This window comes from Mus caroli, unplaced genomic scaffold, assembly GCF_978045245.1.
Source record: "Mus caroli unplaced genomic scaffold, Mus_caroli_1 scaffold_17, whole genome shotgun sequence".
NCBI lineage: Eukaryota > Metazoa > Chordata > Mammalia > Rodentia > Muridae > Mus > Mus caroli.
In genome coordinates, this window is record NW_028227272.1 from 22,766,522 (window position 1) to 22,792,026 (window position 25,505).

Sequence of the window (25,505 nt, forward strand, 5' to 3'; positions counted from 1 at the left end):
TGTGACAATGGGGAAGTAACAAGCCTGCACTGGGACCTAGTGCCAAGCTTGAAACCATCCCAGATTCAGATAAAGAGTGTCACAAGAAAGGAATTTCTTCCCAGATCAAACTCTACTTTCTAAAACAACAACACAACAAAAAGGAACGAACAAACAAAAGTCCTAGACTGTGCCCCCACCCCTGCTACAATAATACATCGGTTTCTCTGTGTGTGTGTGTGTGTCTGTGTATGTCTGTGTATGTCTGTGCAGGTTTATGTGTGTACATGTGTATGTGTGTGTCTGTGTATGGGCTCCTATGTGTATGTGGGGGTGGGATGGGGGGAAGGCTGGTGATAGGGTAGGGAAGAGAGAAATGAGAAGACAAGAGGGCTACTTTGTTTCAGAAAGATCTTTGCTGAACCAACCCTAGTTTGGAGAGGGAAAGGGACCTTTTTGTGAAATGATACTAAACAGAGTCCAAGACTCAAACCTCTCCGTTTTACTACTTGGAGTCCATTGTTTCTCATTTTGTATTTGACAGTGTTCTATGTATGCCACTGTGTAGTATTTACTACTTTGTATCTGGCACTGTGTGGAGCAGCTCTATACACTCTGTAGAGGACTGTTGTAACTCAGGGAGCTGCCCAGAGAGATTTCCATGAAGTACTTATGCAATGCTTCCGGGAAAATGCTGTGGCAGCAGGTAGAGCCCTGGGCAGGCCAGGTCACTGACCTTGGGGCCTGCATGGTCCAGGCAGGCAAGCTTTCCCTATCTCTGGCCTTTTCTAATGGCTGTATTTTAAATGGGGGGCAGTGTTCTACTTCTTTGTTAGTAAATGTCAGTCTTAAGTGTTCCCATGCAGGGCTTGAGGTAAGGAACCTTCTCCGACCAAGAACAGTGGCAGGCATCAGCTGTAGATGGACTACGGGTGTCAGCCACATCGTCACTCACGAGGCTGCCTTGCCCTACCTGTTTTCCAATTGGGTGCCCTCAAGCCCAGAAGGGACTGGGAGAAAGAGATCTTAGATGGCAGATCATAGATCATGCCTTCCTCGCTACTATTGGAAAAGAGATGGTCTGATAAAGAAACACTTATCCTTTATCTAGATAAGGGAAAGCTTGTTTGGTCTGGTTGTTTTTTAGGAGAGCAGTGATCCTCAACAGGGGTGTGTGTGGGGGGGGGGGGGAGAAGTATGAATGAATGTTACCCACAGCAGCCCGACAGAACTGGCTGTTCTTTCCGCAGACTACATTCATTTCTTAGACACAAATCGGCCACAAACGTTCCTAGGTTTGAACACAGAGGATTTAGAATGAATTCTGTACTCTGCCCTATTAACGAAGGCTGTGTCTGTGGTCATGAGATGTGGTTCATCAAGGAGGATTTGAGTGAAAAGTTTAAGCACTATGTTTCCACTAGCTTTCTTTGGTGTGCACTTAGGAGAAAGGAACATAGGATAAAAATATCTTCTCTTGCAGCTATCAAGTCAAACTCTTTGCCTTGTTGTTGGATGTTTTTCACCTTTTATTTTATATTGATGATAAGAAAAAATGGGATAGAGACAGCACTAATGATCAAAAGAGAACTCAGTTAAAAAAGAAAATCTTTTCAGAATTGCCATAAGGTTTCCTTATGGTTGTACTTGTTTTGAAGATGGCAATGTTTTCTAAACCTAGTGGACTAACCCCTCTCCTTTGATACCTGACGACAAGAAGGTTGGGTGATGGGCAAAGGTGTTCTCTATCATCCATTGCTAATTGTAACGGTGCTTATAGAGAGTATCCAGCAGAACAGGGGATTTGGGATTTAGAACACCATGTCAGAAGGAAAGGTAGCTATTCCAGAAGTCCATCTGATTCACAGTGGAAGACTTCAGTGCGGTAGGGAAGTGGAAGCAAAATGCAAAGTGTCAGAGCAGAATAAAAACCCCTCCTAGGACAACCAGGAGATCCCATATGTATATGCTGGATGCAGCTGAACTTGAAGGGACAGATAGTGCTCTCTTAAGTCTAGACTTGGAAGAAGGAAGGAAGATTTTTTAAAGGGAAATGATAAAACACAGAAGGCACACGGGTTGGGTGCTGACTGGCATGCTCAGAAACGTCATGTAGTTCAATGGAATAGAAAGTAAGGAGTCATTAGGACATAAGGTTAAAAATATTAGAGTGGCCAAGCAAGGTCCACGCTACTGAGAGGGGAGTGTGTTGACAGTGGTGTGGCAAATCGAGGATGAGCTCTGAGCAGAGAACTGTGCAGTCGGAACTCTGTGTGAGAGCTCCTAGGAAGGAAAAATGAAATGGCTTAGCCATGTACTGCAGGGAAGTAGAAAAATGCATTTCTCGAACTTGCTACACATTGGGCTTCCAGTTCTGTACAGTTCCAGTGAGCTTTGCTGTACCAGTTGGGATAGCAGAAAGGAACCCTTTCCCAGATCTCACTCAACTCATGTATGCTCTGCCCATAGCTCTCTTCAAGAGCTGGGGTTCCTGCCAGAGATAAATTGGGAATACTTAGTCTTGTTTTACCCTGTTTATATCTGCCTCTCCAGCAAAATTATTAATAGTACTCCTTTTCATTTGCAAAAGTCTTCTAGTTGGTATACAAATTATTTGATTACTCTAAAAATGGACTCTATTATTTTCATATTTTTCCTTAAATAAACTATTCTCAAATAAGAAGTGATATATATTTGCCAGTGGATCAGACATCAGCCACAATCCACACAAATGTTCTTTTTCCCATTAAAAAGAACATTTCTGTATGACCCAGTAAGCCCTGAAAACTAACTTTAGACACATGGACTGTTCTTAAAAGGGAGGCAGGAGTGAGTAAGTAGTAGCCACAGTATTTTGAGAATTTGCCAGCCTAGGAAGGACAGAATGTGCTCATAAATGATTCCAACATAAAACTAGCTTGAGAGGCACACTGTAGCTTCTGAAAGAGAGACAGACAGAAAGAGACAGAGAGGAGAGAGAACATAAATTACTTTTGATTATGTGTGAAAAATATTTCACATTAGAGCTTCTATAATTCAGCAGATAATGGAGGGTTGGAAATCGGTGTGCAAAGAATATAGGTATAAAATTAATAAACTAAGGGAAAACAGAATCAGTTCAAGGCATACTTATTTCAAAAGAAAGTATATTAATTTTATACACTTCTCAGCATTAAAAATGAAGGGCTTTCACAGAAACAGTGAGAGAGAACTACAAGGGCTTTTATGCTCTGAAACATGAATTCTGTTCACAAGTTTGAGACTGCTAACTTTGATGACATGCTCTCGGGTGCTAGGGGGCACACTATAGCAAAAGAGAAGAATTAGCCCACAGATGACTTGAGCTGGAAGGCATGGAGAATCACCTGCTTAGTTCCATAGACTTCAATGGAGATAGTGTCATTAGTTTATATGGAAATCAGAATTAGGGACAACGTTCAGATGGTTTTCTTTGTTATGAATTAATTATATTTTCTAGTCATCATAGGTCCAGGATAAACCTTCTATTCTGGCCTCTTCTCTCAATAAAAATTGCAATTCTAGAGATAAATATGGAAGACCAAATCCATCTGTGAGATTTGCTCAACATGTGAATTCCAGTTGGAAGGTTTTAGAACAGAGAGATATTCAGGGGGCAATACCATCCCACCCCACCACCAAGTTAAGAAAAACATACGCAACACATGTAGTCTTTAATTTCTCACATACATCATCTTACCCATGGCATTTTAAATTTTTATTTTTGGGGGGTTGGGGAACAATAAGCATCTGAAAAGTCATGTTGGAAAGAGACCTACCTTTGTCTGTAATACTGAACTTCCTTTCCACAATCCCTACCCCAGACGACCCCATCACTCTATTTCTCCAAGGAAAAGATGCAGACACCTGAGAGAGAAGTGTAGAACAGCGAGAGTAGTAGGACAGGCCATGGATGGATAGATGCTAATGGGGGAGTTAATGACTTGATATAAAGACAAAGAAAAGCCTGGTGTGGTGTAGACTTGTAACTCCAGCACTCTTAAGGCAGAGACCAGGACACTACAGTAAGTTTGAGGCTACCCCAGTCTACACTGCAAGTTCCAGCAAGTTCAAGCTAGAGTCTGATTTTTAAAAAATCAAAATGAAATAGATAAAAATCAAGACAAGTAGGGAAGGAGGGTAGGAAAGAGGGCTGAGCTCCATGATCAGTGGAGGAACACCCAGCTTGTCTCACTCCCCTTTCTCTTCCTTTCCCATATACTCGATTACACCAAACATTCCAAAAGTGCCCAAAGTCATCATCCTTTTAGCTCTGTAGACTTTAAGGCATACAGAAGAGTTTCACAAAATGCCATCTGTCATCCAGTCTCCTTTGAAGAAATAACTGAGTGAAATGTATACAGGGTCTTCACAAAGACAATGCCTTATAATTTACACTTGATTTTCTTACATAATCTGGAAGTGTTCTATTCAAAATAGCATTCCTCTCCATTTCAGACATGGGCCTTTCTTTGTTTGTTTGTTTGTTTATTTTTCAAGACAGGGTTTCTCATTGTAGCCCTGGTTGTCCTGGAACTCACTCTGTAGACCAGGCTGGCCTTGAACTCAGAGACGCTCCTGCCTCTGCCTCTGGGGTGCTGGGATTAAAGGTGTGTACCACTACCCACCTCTGCCATGGGTCTTTTAATTTCTAAACTTATTTGATGTTGTACTGTGACCAACTCATGAGCCCTAAGTTTTAAATGAAATCATTCAAAAAGAAGACAAAGTAATGTTGCATGACTGTAGATGTAAGCTGAGATGGCCTTCCCAGATAAAAAACTGTTTGTCAATTTAAAATTGAGCAGCTGGTGTTAAGATGAATCACACATTGATCATGGGAAGGGGATTAACTTTGAAATATTTTTGAAAAAAATTTGATATTTCATTCAAAACTTATAACCTGAACTTTTTTTTCTTGTTTCCTAAGAGACCAAAAAAATGGTGGTGGGGGGGGGGGGGGGATAAAATATGTATAAAAGCTGTGGTGGGTGGCCAGAGGAAAAAAGTCATGAACCACTCTCATCAGCGACTCTGGAAACACTACAAAGGAAATAGTTCCCCGTTCTTATTGGTGCAGAAGCCACTAATAGGTGCAGTTAGTATAATACCCCTCTGAGAATTACCACCCCCAAAGAGGGCTTGCTTTAGACAGGACTCTGCAACAGCCTTTTCTTTCTTCCTTTCAAGCTTGCGCAAAACCCCCACAGGGGCCATTTCCAACCAAGGCAGTGATCTTTCTGAGGCTGATTCTTTCTCAGATCACAGAGACAATGGGGAATATACTCTGTTTACTCAAATCAGTCTGGATTAGTGTCAGTCTATTGATGGAATCAGAATTAAGAGCAAAACCATTACCCCTCACAAAAGGCAACAACATTAGATGTTTGGGGGAAGGCTTGACTACTTTTAAGCAGACTATAGGAGACACCTCTCAGACTAAGATAGAAGACCCATCACACAGAGACACATGGCAATACCACGTGAGGTAAACGCCATTCTTCTAAGCATCTCAAGCGGGAAATGATCTCAGCAAGGTAGTGTCCATGCACTTAGAAGGCCAAAAACCTGACTGAGGAGGTGGAGGGTGAGACTCCTTTTCTTGCTTGCTATTTGTACCCCAGCCCTCACAGACCTATCTATATATCTCCAGATGGAGTCCTTTGTAGTCATTAATGCTCTCTGGGAGAACTACTCTACCCATGGAGTCCCAGGTAGCTGACATTCAGAACAAGAGTTCTGTCCTCCGAACCTGTGTGCACCACAGACTTTTACTCTGTCGCTAGCCTGACACCTCTCAAATGATAGGGAATGGGATATTTGCTTCTGAGTCCTCTACAGGGCTGCTGAACCGTTTTCTCTGAAAGGTTTGGATGGTCATTTGTTGCTCTGGCTTCAACTGGTATATTCAGATAGAAATGTGGGTTTTGGTATCTCATAAAAATAAGACTATTTTTAAAGCCGGGCGTGGTGGTGCGCTCCTTTAATCCCAGCACTCGGGAGGCAGAGGCAGGCAGATTTCTGAATTCTAGGCCTGCCTGGCCTACAAAGTGAGTTCAAGGGTAGCCAGGGCTACACAGAGAAACCCTGTCTCAAAAAACCAAAAAAAAAAAAAAAAAAAAAAAATTTTAAATGGCAGGCAAAATACTATAAATATGCAAGGTTTGTCCTTGGTATATTCTGTAGGTAACAGAAACACCTGGTTTTTCCTGATGTCTGGCAGGATATTTGGTTGTTTGATTGAATTTTGGGTTTCCTGCAGTATCGGGAGTTTTACTCACTTCTGTTAAAATTTCAAGCGGCAAGAAAGGTTTTTGAAAGATGGATCCGTCCCCGGGTTTAAGAATGGGTTGTACTCTTAACAGGTAAACAGGGCAGAGTAAATGCTACTTTCATATAATTGATTGCCTATGAGGGCAGAGAATGCGTGTGGTTAAAAGGGAGAGAGAGATTAGATTTCTATCTTGTATTGCAGTTAAAGTGTTTACTTGCTCCTATACTGGTTTCTTGATTCAGTCTGTCCCCTGTGTGTCTAAGGCTAATCACCAGAGATGTGGAGAGTTTAATGTGGGTGAATGAGCTTGGTGACTGGCAAACACCTTCCTCTGATTAGCTTCTATGCTCAGAAATCTTAAGTCATTTTGCTTAATCATGTCATCTAAGCCTTTTCCCTCCAAGACGCCCATGGTTGAGCTGGATGACAAAGGGCCACCTTTTGACTGAGGTCAATAAAGGGAGACAAGGAGCTAAGTGACCTCCAGAGTGAGGCAGGCCTTCGCCAGAGCTGCTAACGTCAGTTTTGTTTTGCAGGGAGCAGTGACAGGTTAGAGGAGGACCCCCAACGCCAGCTACGTCACACTGTCTAATTACAAAGTATAGTAAGGCATCGAAACGTTTACCTCAGATGAAATGAAATATGTAGCAATCAGCCAGCCAGGCAGCTGACAAGCAAAAGTAAATTAGAGGGCTAGCGCAGAGACCAGCAGCAGACCCCACATTTGATCCCTGGAGCTGAACCTCGAAGACAAGGAAGCAAAAATAGAATGAGAATGGGTGGCCCTGTGCTCTTCATTTGCAAGTGGCAAGACTCAGGAGTATACTTGCTTAGTGCTCCAGTGTCTACCTTGCAACTAAAGATTGCTGGGTAGGCCTCTGGGCATGTGGCAGGTAGATAGCCTGGAAGAAGGTCATGCACTGAGATCATTTCCAAGAAACAGATTATAAGTTTGATAAGCCAAATCTTGGCTCCTCCAAACAAACATTTGTAATTCGTTGATCCTGTCACTGTTCTGAAACAGAGTGAAAAATTCTAAAATTTTCTGACTATCTAGGCAGAAAATCATACAAGTCAGACGGGCTAGGCTAAGTCAGTGGCCTAACTATTAGAAACTAAAGGCATCTGTAAGCTTTTATTCAAGTAGTTTCTTTCCAAAGGAACCTATATTTGCCCATAATTGTCTTTAGTAGGAAGTAAATAATAAAAACAAGACCATCAAAATGGAGAATCTTATGGCTGACCTACATGCATTGAAAAGAAAGTCTAGACCATCAGGTGAAAAAAAAAAAAAAATCTCTACCTTGGCAGAAATGTGAGTATGTGTTCATTTTCAGGAAGTAGAGGCTCCTTATTAAGCTCCTTGGTTAGGTGTGAGCCACCAGCTATTACTCACTGTGCGTGAGTGACAATTCTGGCTCTTCTGCTGTGAGTTCCCACCAATGCTGAAGCTCAAACAACAATTCCCATCTACAGAGAGCGTAAAAATCACAAAGCAAAGGTCAGAGAGATTATAGGAGATGCCCTATATTCTCAGCTGACAGATGGGCACAGAGATGAATGCAGTGTGAATGCAGAGCTGCTTCAGGGTAAGCCAGGATAGCTTAGTTACCTTAGAATAAGGAAGAGATTTTCTGAATGTGACTTAAAGTTGAAGGATCCTGTACTTGTTTTTGAAAGAACAGATTCCTGACATCTACTGTGCCACAGACATTTCTTCAAGTAATAGAGATCTGTCCCTGACTACAATACATATGGTCTCCCATGAATTTATTGTCTGGTGGAGCAGACCAAAGTTTATAATATTTACTGACTGCAGTTGCAATGATAATTATGTAGTACCAAGAGGAAGGGATGTGAAAATGGGAGTCCAAGGTGGGCTCATCTGTCTGGGCAGTGAGACAGGGTGTGTGCAGAGGACATGGAAGCAGAAAGTTAAATACTGAAGCAAGAGTTCACTTCTGAAAAGTTGAAGGGAGGGTCATTTGCTAAAGGGAAGCTATAGTGACTACCTCTCTGGTCAGTTTAAAGATAATTTCTTTTTTATTTTAATTTTTATTTATTATATGTAAGTACACTGTAGCTGTCTTCAGACACTCCAGACGAGGGCATCCGATCTCATTACAGATGGTTGTGAGACACCATGTGGTTGCTGGGATTTGAACTCAGGACCTTCGGAAGAGTAGTCAGTGCTCTTAACCGCTGAGCCATCTCTCCAGCCCCCTAAAGATAATTTCTTAAGAGAATATTGATCTTCTCATGGGACTCACCATTCAGAGTTTAAGAGTGCCATGAAGAGATTTACACAGTTTTTCCCATGGAAGCACAAAAAGGAAGTTCCAAAGAGCTACTCTTTCTGTAATTATGGATTAAGTGGAGGAATCCTGAGAACAGGAAATGGCTTACTGGGAAGGGTGGAAGCCTTTAGCTATATGAAAAGATCACGTTCCTTAAATGTAAATTTAAGATGACTATTCCAGGCAGACATTCCCAGGCACACAGAAAGAAGGCCAATGAGATGATTCACTTCACTATCATCACACTGTGACTCTTAGTGTAGCATTGAGCAAATTATTTTAACCCACAAGCTCTAGTTCCTTCATTTTTAAAATAAATATAAAATGTGAATATCTATGAGGACACATGAAGACCAAGAATGCAAAGTCCTTGAATATTATAAAGCCCAAGATGGAGTGTTAACATCAATAATAGCTAATATCTTTCCGCAGAGAGGTTTGCATATGAATGCTAAACACATATCCCATTTTAGTGTTTACTATGGGCAGTCATCATTATTTATTGAAATCAGTGTCTTCCAAGTCATGTCACCATGAGCTATACATCTACTGCAATGTAATCGCCCTACTGTTTTATGTCATGTCATTGGATGTAGATGAAGCAGATGCACTGAGAATGGTTGATGAGTTCTGCAGCCACTGGATTGTATTTTCCATGTAGATGGCCGTACTCTTACGGAAGGTCTTCATTAGTGTGCACTGCCTTTCCCCAACATTACCACATACATAAATAGAGCTAGCAAAATATATGCTTACTCTGGACTTATGATGCCTTTACAGAGCAAAACAGAAAAACAAAACAAAACAAAACAAAACAAAACCAGCCATAAACATACTTCTACCTGAACTTTACTGAGTAGCTGAAAGGTTCAACACATTGAAGCTCTGAGTATCCTTCTCTAATATGTGTTAAGAATTATGAAACTAATTAAAAGTCTATATTTCTACTGTGCATCAAGCCTTCATTTTCTTAGTGTATAATGGTGTCAGACTTGAGATTCCTCGTGATTTGTACATCTCTGTCCTAATTACCAGGATGCATACTTTCTAAAGCCCTGGAGTTAAAATTTCCCTCTCTTAACTGAACTTCAGATATTTCTCTTTAGCTAAATTTTGGTTAAGTTTTCTCTTCAATGTGCTCCACCTTTTCTACCTCTGAAAACTCTCTGGGTAGTTTTTGTTGATATGTTTGTCCCTTTGACACCCAAACTTAATCTGTTTGTCTGACCTGATCATGGAGTTTTTAAGGACATCTCTCATATATCATAGAATTTTGGCCCCCCATGATTCTTGAAACTTTATGATAAAATATTCTAGTTGGTACTTTAGGTTTGTTTTCACTTAAATACTTTATTCTTTCATTTTGTTCATTATATGAATGGGTATGTTTTATTTTCAGTGACTCATTTTTTTATGATTGTATAGCAACCAAAAAGGCAAAATACCATTTTCTTAATAAAATATGGTTTTCAGAAAAGATGCCAGGACCTCTGTGTTTAAGGTAGAAAGATGGTGATCTAACTCAACATCCTACTATAAATATCTTCTTGATCTGAAACAGAAAGCTTTCAGTTAATTATGTTCAATTCTAGCATAAAGCAAACCATCATTTTCTGAAGTGGGACAGGTAGCAGAAGGTTGAAAAATGGCAAGCATTCCTCCCTTAGGCTGTATTTGTTGAAAAGCACTATCCTGCTAATATTATTGGATCAAAATGGAGTGCCATGTGCTAATGAGTGAGGAATGGAATGAAGGTTTTATGAAGCCAAGGCAGTGAAGAAACTGTTTTCTTTTCCCAAGACAGCTGTAGAAGGCTCACAAAGGCCCCTCGTTGAAGTCTGAGGCAAAAGATTATATCCGCTGAGGGAACTATGCCACTGAGACAGATTTTTCTTTTAATATTTATTTATATAGGGTTTGACCAGGCAAATCTTAACAGAGACAAAAATGATGACTCCATGCACCTGTTTTGAAAATAGGATCATAGCCTCATTTAAAAATAGTGTCTCAGGGGGCCTTACAGAGTGTGGGAGAATTGGTGGTACCTTTCCATTGTCTTTATGGTCTCATGCAGATTCTTAGCCCATAGGAAGCTGGGGTCAAATTTGCTCACCTTCCTCACCCAGGGGAAGAGCACATAGCTGGTAATGTCAAGACTTAAGCCCCTGCCGCCAGGACTCAGAGTTTCGTTACACTCGAAAATCCAAACAGAAATATGAGAAGCACTGAAGAGGTCTAATCCCCTTACCCAACAGTCATTCAAGAGCCAAAAATATTTTTTTCCAAAGGAAATACGTTGTTTATTTTTTTCCACAAGATCTCAAAGTATGTAGCATAGACGGCAATATCTAAGGAAGAGAGACTGGGATATTTGCCTTTCACAGGTAAATATGGGGACAAGATATGTCATTTGATTTTTTTTTCCACACTCAACTTAAGCCCCATTTGCAAGGCCATGTTCAAATGACTTGTTTTGATACTTTATTGGTGTTAATTTTTATAAGAAGGTGATATATTTTGAGCTTCTAGTGACTATACATTGAGGTGTTTAAGACAGACTTTGCTCATCACAACCCAGCTTATGTGGAGGGAATTCAGGTCTATAACATGTTCAAAATCTAAAATGGTCACTGAAGAAAGGAAAATAAAATGAGGTTCCAGGGGTTGTATTCTTAAGATATTGTAACAGATAAGAGAAATAAAACTCTAGTCTGATGCTCTCTTAGTCCTGGACATCCGCAATGAAGTTTAGTAGGATGGAGATCAGAGTCTATTGACAGCTGTAGATGCAGACCTTACATGGAAGGAAGAGAAAGAAAAACTTCTCTTCCTTTTATGTTGTGAGTACCAGTTCTTTGCCCATGATCAAAGCCAACAGATTTTTCAGCCGTGAGGATTCCTAGTTCTGTAACAACCATATCTGTGTCCCCCAACATTCTAAGGTTGTTCTGTAACATCTCAGAGGGTAGCCTATTTTTGGGAGCACATCCTTGCAGTGTGAAGATCAGCTCATTTGTGATGAATATGAATATGCTTCAGGGGAAAGCACCGGTGATACTTTGGGTCCAGTTAAGGAGTATTCTATTTACAAGTAACTTCTATGGAAAAGAAGCCTACTGGCTAAAGTCAGAGGAAATCAACTCACTTACTAGATGAGGAGTACATCAGGTAGCAGACAAATTGTGCCAATTTTCATGTTCAAATTTTCTGGAAAATAAAAAAGGCTTCCTCTTCTCTCAGATGTGACAGGACAGGCTTATAGACATTGACCTTCCTTCTTTCTTTTTGTGTGCACAGTATGTTAGGGAATTCTGAGATCAAGTAATTTTGTCATTAGAAAGAGAGACTCTCCTCTATATTTCATTTCAAATACCATGGCATTCTTTGTTACATAGGAAACACAAATGCCCAGTGAACTTCTTCCCAGGGCAGTGTTTGTGTCCAATGCACAAATGTCACCTCATAGTCTCTGACACTCTTCCTTGTCAGCATCAACAATCAGTTAGCATTCCAGCATAAGTCATTTCTTCTCTGTCTGCTCATGGGATGACTGAGAAGAAAGAAGGGGGCAGTATTGTTTCCTCTTCTCCACCAGCTTCACTTTGCTGGAAAATGATTCTTCTATCACCTACCAGTTTCAAAGAAAGATGGTTTATGCTAGGATTAAACACAGTTAACTTAAGACACTCCATTTGAGGGCTACAAGGAACATCTTCAAATGCCCCTGGGTATCTCTTGACTTTCTAAGATCAGGTATTACAAATGCTTAACAGTGGATGAAGAGGCCCTAAGGTTTCATCTTGCACTATGCACTAGAATTTATTTTCCAGTCCTGTCTGGAGAACCCTTGCAATTCTGAGAACTGTTGGGTGGTCCTTGGTCAGTCAATGTACACAGAAACTCCTCCAATCAAAGAAAGAAACAAGTGAGAGTTCTTAGATAGTGGGTATTTCAAAAGTAACTTCTATAGAACTATTTCCTGTGACTTTTTCTTTACTGATTTCTGATTTACTTACTGATTTCCAACAAACTAAGAGATGTGTCCAAGAAGGACGTATACATATATGTTTTTTTACCATGATCCCATGTTTGTTCATTTCTCTTTATAGACATTAGAAAAAATCAAAGATGTGTTTTTGTTGTCATCTAAGACCACAATTGGGAGTGTTGAAGTTATAATTTTTAAAAACTGAGACAATTGAATATACTACGTGTATTTAATTTTTTTAAAGCATAATTTGGGAAGAATGTAAATTATTTCAATTTTCCACTTTTTATTGCTGGATAACAAATAGAATGTATACAATACTGAAGACTCTAGTTTGATCTTAATATAGATCGAGGAATTCATAGGAACAAACCATGCTGTTTCTGGTCTAGGATTTTACTGAGCTGCATAGAACTTAAGAACATGACATCAGAAGCAGGTCAGTCAGCAATCACTGTGCTCTCAGTGACTTTTGGAAGACAGTTTCTTCTTTGGTGTCAAGTGTGTTCAGCCTTGCAGCAAGGGCAGGGCCTGCCTTTGAGATGCCTCTGTAAATGGAATTTTACTTTTTCTTCAGTCCTTGGAGAACTGATGTGTTTGCTTACTGGCTTTTAAAACTCGGCCCCCAACTTTTCTCTTTATATGTATTGGGGTGGAGGGGGAAATTCAAAGGGCCGGTGTCTCTTTGTTCTTACCCAAGCCCACAATTAGTTGATGTTTCTACTCTGTAGCTGGAGGGGAAGGGAGGGGTGGGCCAGCAGTCTTTTACTGCCTCCGAGAAAGTGTTCTGCTGGCTCCTTTGTCCTTTTTGTCAGGGACCACTGCCTCCCTAATTGTCCTGATGTAGGGAAGCACGTGCCCTTGCCAGCATTATCTGATTTCTACAGGACTTTCAAGAGTACTTTGTATACTGACCCTTAAGGAAACACAAATAAGGTTTCTTCAATCCCCTTCCCAAGCTGTGGCCCCCAGCTTGCTACCTAAGAGCTTTAGTTTAGCAGAATGTAGACACATTTGTACCTGTCTCTTTTTTTTTCTTTTTTTTTTCCCTGCTGCTCACGTTGTCTACCTATAGTTTAGCCACACCCGTCTGGAAGGGAGGTCGAGGATGAAGGGTAGGTAGGAGAGGGGTAGGCACTGTAAAAGTCAGAGGGGAGAGAAGATGAGACAAACAGCTGCACTTGTCAACATGGGGATAAGTGTAAATAGATTAATAGTTATTTACAGAGCAAATGGGAGGTAGCATTCAGCAGTGGAATGTGAGTGTCTGAATGGAATGGGCTGGGTGTGCGGCTGTGCGCATTGCAGCAGATGCTCTCTGGACTGAATGGAATGACTGAGTCCGTTTATCTTCTCCTGAGACAGAGTTAAGATGGACAGAATCATGCTATTAAACTCAAAGTTTAAACTGAAAAGCAAAATTCAAGCCTTCACTCTCTCTCTCTCTCTCTCTCTCTCTCCTTCTTCCTTTACTTCCTTCCTTTTTTTCTTTACTTTTTCTTTTTTAAATTATTTTTATGCTTCATTACTTTCCATAGCCTAAGTCTCTCGGGATTATATTTCTATTGAAAAACTAGCCTCTTTACCTCCTTTTAAAAAAACTCACCAACAGGAATGATTCTGTTCCCCTTCACTAGCTGGAAGAGAAAACAAGGCTGCCATGGCTCAAAAACATTGCCATCAAGAGAAACAGAACCAAAGGCTGGTGAGCCCTCTGGAAACAGGCTCAATGTGATTCTGATTAAGGGACAACTGACAGTCACTGTCAGAGGACTTAGGCAGTTTCAGAAGTTCTAGTCCATCTGAGGGGTAAATTATTTTTCCTTCTCTGATTATGAGAAAGTTGTTTTTCAGGTAAATAGGCAGATTTTGATGAATTTCATAATCATCTAGTGCAAACCAACTCTGTGCTTGGGAGCTACATGAACTATCAAGTATTTCTGAATTATGTCCACCACAGTATTTATTTATTTATTTATTTATTTAGGTTTTTTGAGACAGGATTTCTCTGCGTAGTCCTGGCTATCCTGGCACTAGCTCTATAGACCAGGCTGGCCTGGAACTCATAGGATCTGTCTGCCTCCACCTACCAAATGCTGGGATTAAAAGCATGTTCCACCACGCACAGCTCCACCACAGAATTTTATCTCTAGCTAACAGATGTAGAGCACAGATTCTTCAAAATTAGAGCTGGATAGCATGCTAGTATTGTGGGTTACCTTGTAATGCATGTGGTAAAGCTGACCGTGGTGGTTCAGGCCTATGAGCCCTAGCTCCTCAGGAGAAAAAGGCAAGAGGATGGCATAAGCGAGTTTGAATCTAATCTGAGAAGCATACAAAATATCATCTCAGAAAAGAAAGTCCGTGGTGGCATCTCCCTAACCATGCTCCCCATTTCACCCTAGTCATTTCAAGCTTGTCCCCAGAATGATCAACTGTCACATAAATTTAGATGTAATGCTACAAAGAAATTTTGCCTTATGTGTGCAACCATTTGATATTCAACTCTCATAAATCTATCAGTTGCTCTCTTTGCTTATGAATACTGTAGCAACATGAGAGCTAGAGTGAGGTGGTGGCTGCTGCTGCTGCTGCTGCTGCTGCTGCTGCTGCTGCTCCTGCTGCTCCTGCTACTCCTACTGCTCCTGCTGCTCCTGCTGCTCCTGCTGCTCCTGCTGCTCCTGCTGCTCCTGCTACTCCTACTCCTGCTGCTCCTCCTCCTTCTCCTTCCTCTTCCTCCTCCTTCTCCTTCCTCTTCCTCCTCCTCCTCCTCCTCTTTCTCCTCCTCCTTCTCCTCCTCTTCTTCTTCTACTTGTACTAATACTGCTACTACTTCCTATTCCTCCTTCTCTTCTTCCTCCTCTTCCTTCTCCTTCCCTTCCTCCTCTTCTTCCTCTCCCTCTTTTTCCTCCTCTTCCTCTTCTTCCTCCCCTTCTTTTTTTCTTCTTCCTCTTCCTCCTCCCCCTCTTCTTTTCTCCTCCTTCCTCTTCCTCCCCCTCCTCTTCCTCCACCTCCTCCTCCTCCTCCTTCAAGAAGTAATACAGAGAGTATTTAAAGTAATTTCTCAGCAGTATCATGCCCTGAGCACATTGTACCTGTTTTGAGTATGTACTCTATTTTCCAGCAATCACACAGTTGCACTGGGTGTTGCCTTCTACCACAGATGGGTGGCTTTACTTGGGACATGACGTGTTTGGGACATCAGGCCCAAATTTTTACAAAGCACACCAAATAATGCCAATTTTATTGAGCAATGAACTGTGGCTTGCATGACTAATGTTGGGGTGTCTGGATGTCTTTACAGCCACAGTACACGAACCTGGGGCTCCTGAACAGCATGGACCAGCAGATTCAGAACGGCTCCTCGTCCACCAGCCCCTACAACACAGACCACGCACAGAACAGCGTGACGGCACCCTCGCCCTATGCACAGCCCAGCTCCACCTTTGATGCCCTCTCTCCATCCCCTGCCATTCCCTCCAACACAGATTACCCGGGCCCACACAGCTTCGATGTGTCCTTCCAGCAGTCAAGCACTGCCAAGTCAGCCACCTGGACGGTAAGAGAGTCTTGCTCCGAGCCCCAGGATGGTTTTCACCGTGTCCCAGGATTTGTCCCTCTTCCGTGTTCAAATATTACTTATCCAATGAGGAAAGAAATCATCTCTGAACATTGAACAGTTATCCAGAATAGATGATATTCAATGCAAAAGTCTTTCCTAGTCTGACAAATAAATGTATTGGTTTTGACCAGTACCTAGTGCTATTCAGCCTCATTGTTCCTGACTGCTGCACACTCTTGAGAGGTGCTATGTATGCAGTTTCAGGAAAATACAAAGTGTTGGGACAATCAGAAGTATCACTGTCTGAGAATATAGACAGGTTCCAGGGTGTGCTGTGAAAGATGAAAATGGGTTAAAAAGAGAGTAACAAAATAAAATGAAATAATTTAAGGTGATAAACATCATTTCCTAAGAACAGTACATTTATGCATGTAGAGTTTATGGCATAGATCATATTTTGTGGATATATATATGATATATAATATGTATATGCATGTTATATATATTATTTTGAAATGCTTCCCCCAACCCTCATCACGAAGCACTATGACTTTTCAGGACCCTGAGTTAGTGCAAAGGGGCTCTGGTTTTAAATGTTGAAGAAACCAACTTACCATGTGTCCTGGCTATAGCTTTTCTAATGCTTATGCATCTGTCCCTGTACCTCAGTTAAAAAAAAAAAAAATGAAAGAGCCAGGGACCAGGAGCAGGGCACAGGCTGTAATCACAGCTACTCATGAAGCTCAAGATGGAGAGTTGCAGTTCAACTCCATTTCCAAGCTACACAGGGAGCCTGAGGCCACTCTGAGCAACTCTGGGAGACCCAGAGTTAAAGGAAAAGGCTACCCGAAAGTCCAGGATGCAGTTAAAGACTAGGCATGTATATGAAGCCCTAGGAAAAAATAGAATATTTATCTTCTCAGTTTACATTATACTACAGAATAACATGAATAACAGTCACATATAATGGAAGAAACCTAAGAGCTGCTTTTAACTGTTTTATCCAGAGGATGCCAACCATAGTGCCGTGTATATTTATCAGATCATTTACTGTTTATGGAAATCCTTCTAAATACCATTATTTTATTGAAAATTTGTTTTTAGAGCGTGGCTAGTTCTTTGCTACTTCAGCAAGTCCTACTCTCAAGAAAGTATCTCCTTCTACCTTCTAGAGCAGTGGTCCTCGATGTGTGGGTTTTGACCTCTTTGGGGGTCAAATGACTCTTTCACCAGTGTTGCATATCAGATATTTACATTATAATTCACAACAGTAGCAAATTACAGTTGTGAAGTAGCAACAAAAGTAATTTTATGGTTGTTGGGTCATTACAACCTGAGCTACTATATTAAAGGGTTGAGGCATTAGGAATAGTGAGAATAGCTGTTATAGATGGTGTCAAGTTGACTGTCAGCTTCACCCGACAGAGTATCTATCCATGGAGTTTATGGATAGCATGCATTTATGCACATTCTGGCATCATCTTGTATCTTGTCCTTCCTTTCATCTCTCTCATTTTACTAGCAGATAGCATGATTTTGTATCACTTGCCTGCTGTGAGAAAAGCTAGAGAACATGCAGATTAACACAAATGATCCTCTTCCTGATGTGGGTGGGACTAGGGTGTTTCTAGTTTCTACCTGCTCACTGGAGTGTGCTGTTGCTCTTTCTGGATTTCCAATCAGAAAGTCCCTAGACTGTCTAAAATTTAAATTTACTACAGTGTTCTCTCTTTGTGATTTGAGAAGGAACTCTGTTATAGCTCATATTTCAACTATGAATGCAAGTACCAGCTTAAAATGTAAACGTCCCTCCACGTCTTGCTTGTCAATTCTGTCAAAATCATTCATCCCATTGGTATTTACAATCCTGAAGGTGGATGAAGCAGTTGAGTAGATTTCCAAATGCACAGAGTTTCTCGGTGATCTTCTGCTGCCCACCATGCCAGCAGCCTCTTCTACAAAGACATGTGAGCCTAGGGTAGGAAGTGGTGGTTGGTACTCACGAGTCTCAGGATCACACATTAGTTGATTGATTCCGAAGTCCTGGGTCCACTTGTCTAAGGAGATAAAGGACATATAGAGACTATCAAAGAAGTACTGATTCCCTTCTTAAGTCATGTAGGAAGTATGAAAATGAAGCTTGATGCTTGGAAGAATAGACCAGTCTTCTCCTCTCTTTCCCTCAATATGTCTTCTCCAATGGCTAAAATCCCACTTGTACTTTCAACCCAACACCAAGCCATCAACCATGAAGAACCTTCTCTTCAAGAAACAAATTATCTCACAAAAAAGCACTGGAGTTCACTGCTTAAAGTATAGTTTAGGCAGGAAGAAAATTATATGAACACATATGCTAATAAAATATCCTTGATGCTACGGCAATATCAGAAGCCCAAGATTGGGAGTGGAAGGAATATGGGCATTTAGGTTTCAAAGTTCTGGATAAGAGCTAGAAAGTTTAGGTGGTAGTATGATTGTCAGTGTATCCTTAGCCAAGTCACATCACTCATCTGGAGTTTCATCATTGGGAGCTTTGGTGAGGATGAAGATGGTGACAGTGACTGTTGTCAGAGGTGAGGTGGCAGTACTAATAATCAGGACAGAAAGCTTTAGAGCAGACAGAGTTTTCATCAAGCACACTGCCTTATCATGGAGAAGTGGAGATTGTCAGGCAATTTGACATCTCTTGGTTGGCTGTGCAGTTAGTTGTCTACAATCTCTATAGAATGAGGATCACTCTAGTATATCTCAACTAGTTATAGTTTTATTATATTTCTTCATTTATTTATTCTTAAGTAGCCTCATTTCAAGGCTACTGTCATTTCTTCAAAATCTAGGTCACTGGAGTCTTTATCCAGGTACCTGTAGCAATCAACTTTGAAGACAGTATTTTTTGCATCTTATTATTTATATATTCTTTTTTTTTGTTTGTTTATTTCAAGACAGGGTTTCTCTGTGTAGCCCTGGCTGTCCTGGAACTCACTTTGTAGACCAGGCTGGCCTCGAACTCAGAAATCTGCCTGCCTCTGCCTCCCAAGTGCTGGGATTAATGGTGTGCACCACCACCACCTGACATATTCTTAAATTCATACACAGGCTTTGCATTTTAAAGAAAAGTTACTTAAGTATCTTAGTTGTGTCTGGTAACTAAGTCCTTTACCTCCAGATTTAAAAATGGGAAACCTCAATAAATAGACAAGATAAGCCATGCCCAAGAGCCCTCACTCCTGAGAGTATCCTCCCTATGTCCTCTAGTCTGTCACTCTTTCTAACTGACAAAAGGTAGAGGTACACTGAAGTAGGCCTGTCCAGTACAGAGCTAGTCTCTAATATCCTGATGCCCCTGTGTCCTATAGAACTGGCTTCTAATATGCTGATGTCCACCTGGGAAATGGGCATTTACTTACCAGGTATCTTTGCATTTAAAGCAATTTACTTTAAACAAGATGTTACATCTTGGGTCTGCCCACAAACTGGAAGTATGACTTAGCTACCTAGTCCTTCTGGTAACTCTATACGAAGAAGTTGATTGGTTTGGTTTAGTTTGTTTCTTTGAGCCTCTATATCATCTGTCATCATGATGTTCTTCCTCCAGAGTCTTCTGGTTTTACCCTTGAAATAGTATCAGCATATAAAAAAATGCTTGGAGCCCAGGGACATGCACCTTCACTTCTGCTCTCAATATCTAAAGTGACAATGATTCTAGCGCTGGCAAGGTATATGATTTGAAACACTTCCAACAAAATAAAGCAAAGTGTGACAACAGGTTCCCTTACTCTAGTTTACACACACACACACACACACACACACACACACCTCTCAACTAGAAGTTTAAGGTTTTGTTTCAGACCTTATGCTTTCCACAATTAGATTGACACTAGTTAGAGAGGCCTGTCACTTAATAATCTGTGAATGGTCCAATGTTTTAAAAGAGGCTCAGCAGGCAGAGGACACTAGAAATAACGTACTTAAAAGACATCAAGAAAGGCAAGTACAGATGTCATCTCTGTGACCTCCTGATTCAGTGTGGACTTGCCCTGAGACTCACCCTCTTGGAACCTTACTGTCTTTGCTTACACATATGGATATCAACACTTTGTTCTAAGGAGTATCTGATGACTAAATGTACCTATTAGTGCTAGGCTAGCCACAGGCACACACTTGATCATCATTTCTAATTTGGCTGAGTCTGAAGTTGTCAGGTGAATTTGAGTCTTTTTTTTTTTTTTTTTTTTGTATTGCTAACTTATGGTAGCTCTGCTGAAGGTAAAGTTACATAGCAGGTGGTAATTCTTTTAAAAGTCTTCACTAACTTTTTAAATGATTTTGAGACATTAACATGCATACTGCATTCACTAAAAGCTATAATGTTATTCCCCTATCCAAATACACAGGTAAGAGACATAGCATGGTAACAGGCTTTCCTGAACACAAGTTGTTATTGGTTTTCTTGCTTCTTCAGCATGCCCAAGCTGATGCAGCCTCACCTTGCCAACACATAGCATGGGTCCTTTCTAGCTGTAAAACATAGCCATTTAACACAGTTATTTTCCATTTTAAATTCTGCTTTATATATTAGGATGTTATTTCTTTCTTCTCTGTGTGGCCAGGGAGGCAATGTATGCTCCTTACTGGAGAGTTTGCTGTTGACTTTGAGTCAACTCTTAATGGATCTCACCAAAACACTTGGTAGCGGCACACTAGTTCCATATAGTGAGGCATATGTACAGATCTAAATGCTAGATGGCTATTAAACAGAACCATAGCTACTGGTGTGTAGTGTTTCATCAGAGGGGAGAGTTTACCATGAGAACCAAGAACAATGGGAAAGGAGCTTGCATCTGAAGGCAAAGGTTGTTTGTTTGTTTGTTGGTTTTCTACTGGACCAGAGCAAGGAGGTTGCCATCCACAGACCCAGGCTGGCTCTGATTATTGACCTTAGCCACATACCTTTGCTAGCTGTGACATTATTTATTTATTTATTTATTTATTTATTTATTTATTTGCTCACTTATTTAGCAGTCCATGACCAAAGCAGATTGAGTTCTCTGTGAACAACCTCAGGTTAGGTCTTCTCTATTTTTGCTTGACTGAACTATATTCAGACTAAGGTCATGACATTGCCCTTGGGATGAAGAATCATTTGGGTTCTTGTGTCTTCCTCTCTTTATAGATTTCAAAGCCTGTTAGGTAGAAACCTCAACCTAGATTGGATCAACATGGGGCACATGGTGGGTCCTTAACAAATACCAGGAAACCTTGCTCGTAGCATGTTTTGAGCCTTATCCTCTGGTTCTGAGACTTACTGTGAGCTGTTCATGGACCTGGCCCTTCTACCTTGGTCTAGGGTTTGTAGACAGCCTTCTTTCTTTGCTTTTCTTAATCATACCAGGTTCCAGTTATGTTCAGAGCTTTGAAGAATCTGCCTGGAGCCAGTGGGGAGATTAGGGAGGTGTCGTTTGAAAAGGGAACAACTCGTTCCCTGGCGAGTTCCATTGATCCTAGCAATTGAGTCTCTGTCTCACAGGCAGCCAGGCAGGCTGTGATGCGTGCCTGTGGCCCACTCCCTGTCATCAGGTTACCTGTAATGTAAGACTTTGAGAGAAAGGCTGCCAGCTCTGCAGAAATCAAATGCAAGCCAGCCGATTGCATGGTCCTCTGGAATTCAAACTCTTATGGCTAGCCCTTCAAAGGACATGATAAACTTCTCCACGTTGTCTGTGATTTGCAGATTCTTCTCATAAAGAAAATATTTCTGGGCTCAGTCCATGGCTCAGTGTTGAAGTATAGTGTTCATAAACAAGATTCTGGGTTCAATTTCTAACACACTCTGTCTCTGTCTCTGTCTCTGTATTTTGTTGTCTGTCTCTTTCTCTCCTCTCTGTTTCTCTGCCTTTCTGTGTCTCTGTCTTTCTATCTCTGTCTTTCTTTCTCTTTTACACACACACACACACACACACACACACACACACACACACACAATTTAAGCCTCAATTTGGCTTTAGTATAGTCTCACATTTAATGACAGTTAGATTTTATTGCTGGAGGAAAGGAGAGAAATTGGTAGCCTATAACAAGGTTATTTTTAGTTCTTGGCATAGCTGTTCTGTAAATTACCTGAGATACATATAAATGCATCTTTCTGTACATCAAACAGGCTAATGAGTTACCCAAGCTATTTCTTAGAACACAGAGTACTAAGTAAGAATGTCTCAAATAACATGCTTGGTGACTCTCAATGATGGTTACAGTGACTGCCTTTGGGGTTTGGATTTACACACATCCCTAGACAGGCATGCTACAGAAGAGATGTTCCTCAGTCCAGAGCATAATTATTCAGCCATTTAGCTGAGTCTGAGTTCATCTAATCTGATGTTTATCACACTCCTACTTTCTTCTTAGTGATTTGTAGGCTAAAGCATGGAGCTTCTTTCAAGACAATTAATGTTGATCTATTGAGTCTGAGTATAATAAGGACCATTGACCCAACAGAAATAATTTTTAAATTATTGCTTATACACTACAAAAAGAATCCATGTTTTTCTATATCCTTCTATTCTTTCTTTTCTTTCCATCCCTAAATCTCCATCCATTCTTCCCTGTCTTCTCTATGCTTTGTCTTCTTGTCTTTCTCCTCCTTTCTTAGTTATTACTCATAGTGGCCAACCAAGTTTTGTAAGGATCACTAGCCAGTGAGTATGCTGTTGTTGCTCTAGTTCCCTGGAATGGTAGGTTAATGTGAAGAAAACCTTGAGGATCCACCAGTGTAGGCTTTTCAAGGTCGGAAGTCAGACCCCTGAAACTTCAAATTTAACAGACCATTTGACTAACGATGGGCTACCCTAGAGTAGAAAGCTCAGACATATTGGTACAAGGAAGCCTACAGCAAATACTGTATGGAAATGGGTTGACGAGCATGCCTGCAGGGTCCCTACCTTACAGTCCTAGCCTCCTGTCTTAAGGAAAGCAAGGCCTGTCATGAAACAATTAAAGAGAAACTAGAAATGCTGATTTGCATGTAACACCTCCAGATCTTTAAATGATAGTGACATCTTGTTTTAAAATATAGTAAAATACTATCAGTCAAACAAAATAACAGACTAAGTTTTCATCCTGTGTAATGTACTGACAGAGACAATGGAATATTATTTGAAGTTGGAGTAAAATACCTGCAGTCCTCTAAGGTAGAAAGTATCAGTTACTGTCAGCTCTATTTCATTAAGTAATAATTCATTGTCCCTTTTATAGGAAATAGACATTGAAATGTTGTTACATGTAACCAAGTCATTGACATATACCATATACATATACCATATACATATACCATTGAAGTGTATACTTTATTATTTTTTCTTATAGAATTTTTTCTTTCTGCTTTCTCATATCTTAAAATTTTTATCTTATAAAACCCCTGATTATATACAGTGTTCTATACTTGAATAAAATATTTTATTTGTTTTCACTCTTATCATTAGAGAATTTATGGAATTCCTGTGCCTTAACACTAAAATTAGCCAAAGCTATAATCAGAAGTGGGCAGTGAGGTTGAACGGGCTTCAAATCAATTTTCTCAGCTAACTACCTGATAGTTTATTTTTAATTGGCACATACAGCATCTTCTGGAAGAAAGATCACCTGAAAATTGATGCATAAACAGAGAATAATACCAGAAGAATTTTTTAATGACTCAAGAAAAACATACTATATCATTAAGGTCACTAGAAATCCCTTAAAATGAATGTGTATTCAAAGTCAACCCTAAAGGACGTGCCTTTTACTGTGGGATATTTGCTGTTGGTACTTTCCCATATACAAACTTTCAACATTCTTGTTCCTGTCATCTCCTGGAGAACCATTTCCACTGAGTGCACAGTCTGTGCCCTAGCTCTCATCTGTCTCCCGAAGGACAGACACACATGCCTCCTGAGAGATACGCAGGAACCATTTCTCATGGGATGAGTTAAAGCAATTGCATTAAATACACCTCATGAACTTATGCCAACAACAATCAACATAGTTACGTTGATTACTTCCTAGTTTTTCATTGATTCTTTGCTCCTTTTTGGTTTTGTAGTGTTTTTATTCTTCATTTAATGATATTATTTGAAATAGCCAACTGAGATTTATAACTGTCACAAGTCCCTGGGTGTCCCCCTTTCCACCTTCCTGGAGTGGTGGATGCATGGAGATTTGAGATAACGTAACTTTTCTGCCCAGCTCCTCTGTTCTTCCTGCATCATAGAAGAAATGTTTGTAAACTAGGATGGTATCTCTTAGATTCTTTAAGCCTTGTGATGTGTCCTATACGTGGAGTGGTTTTTAGACCATGAAGTCCTGTAATTAGGCATAGTGGTACCCAATGAGAATAATTTTAGTTGGTGTCTTTCCTGTGGTTTTTAATAATGTCCTTAACCCTATCATCAAACTGAAATTCAAAATAAAATTTAAAGTAGTTCGAGAACATATATTTAATGTTTTTGAAAGATCGAGCATTTATCTCTGTATTTTTATGTGTGTATGTGTGTGGGCACGTATGACACAGAATGTGTTAAATTAAGGAGGGATTCTTCCTTTAGAAACAGAGTGAGCCATCTCATTTACTCTGAATTTATATTGAAGGTTCATGTGAACAAACATAACACTTGCCACTTCCTTGCATCAGGAGAAACTGAGTCTCCATAGGTTTTCTGTAGACTTAATGCTGAAAATGCTTAACCTCCAATCCCCTAGTCAAACAGGTTCTTCTTCCTTTGGTACTTTTTAAGTTTAGTGGGGGGTTTTTCCCCCTCTTGGGTCTTTTTTTTTTTTTTAGCAAATAATGAGAACAAGGATCAGTAGAAGGCTCAGTGTTGATTTGTGAAGTCATATGACAGGTCCCTGAAGAACAGAGCCTCTTAAGGAAAGCATGGCTGTCAGCAGGCCACTGTGGAGTACTAAGAAGCAAGACGAACTGGGGCAGGTGGTTTTGTTTTTGCCCATCTGTTAAATGGGTATTACAATATTTCCTTGGCAAGACGGCTTTGGGGTGTAATTAAGGTTTATGAAGTGCTTTGAGAGCCTGGGAGATTCTGTTCTCAAAACATAGCATGTTATTACCTCATGCTGGATTTCTGTTGCTTAGATTTATCTTCTCGAACTACAGCATTCCCATGTTTACACTGCAGGTAGTTTTCCTGAAGTTTTCCAACTCAGTTACAAAGACATGAAATGACAAAGTGTGCATGTTTAAGTGTTTAGGTATAATATTGAATGAAAAAAATGTACTTTGAAAAAACGATTTATTTTTAATCTACGAATATTGGCATTTTGCCTACATAATGTCTGTGAACCATTCACATGCCTTGTCCCTGTGGAGGCCAGAAGAGGGCATGGGGTCCTCTGGAGCTC

At 40.4% G+C, this 25,505-nt stretch overlaps 1 protein-coding gene across 3 annotated transcripts in view; it reads left to right on the forward strand.

The window, feature by feature from the left end:
* Tp63 (tumor protein p63) overlaps positions 1 to 25,505 on the forward strand; it is a 128,828-nt gene that overhangs the window by 40,742 nt on the left and 62,581 nt on the right. For all 3 annotated transcript variants that reach the window (XM_021185009.2, XM_021185016.3, XM_021185011.2), the window contains one exon: positions 15,861 to 16,115. In XM_021185009.2, coding sequence (XP_021040668.2) covers positions 15,861 to 16,115 — 255 coding nt within the window. The remainder of the gene's footprint in view (positions 1 to 15,860; positions 16,116 to 25,505) is intronic.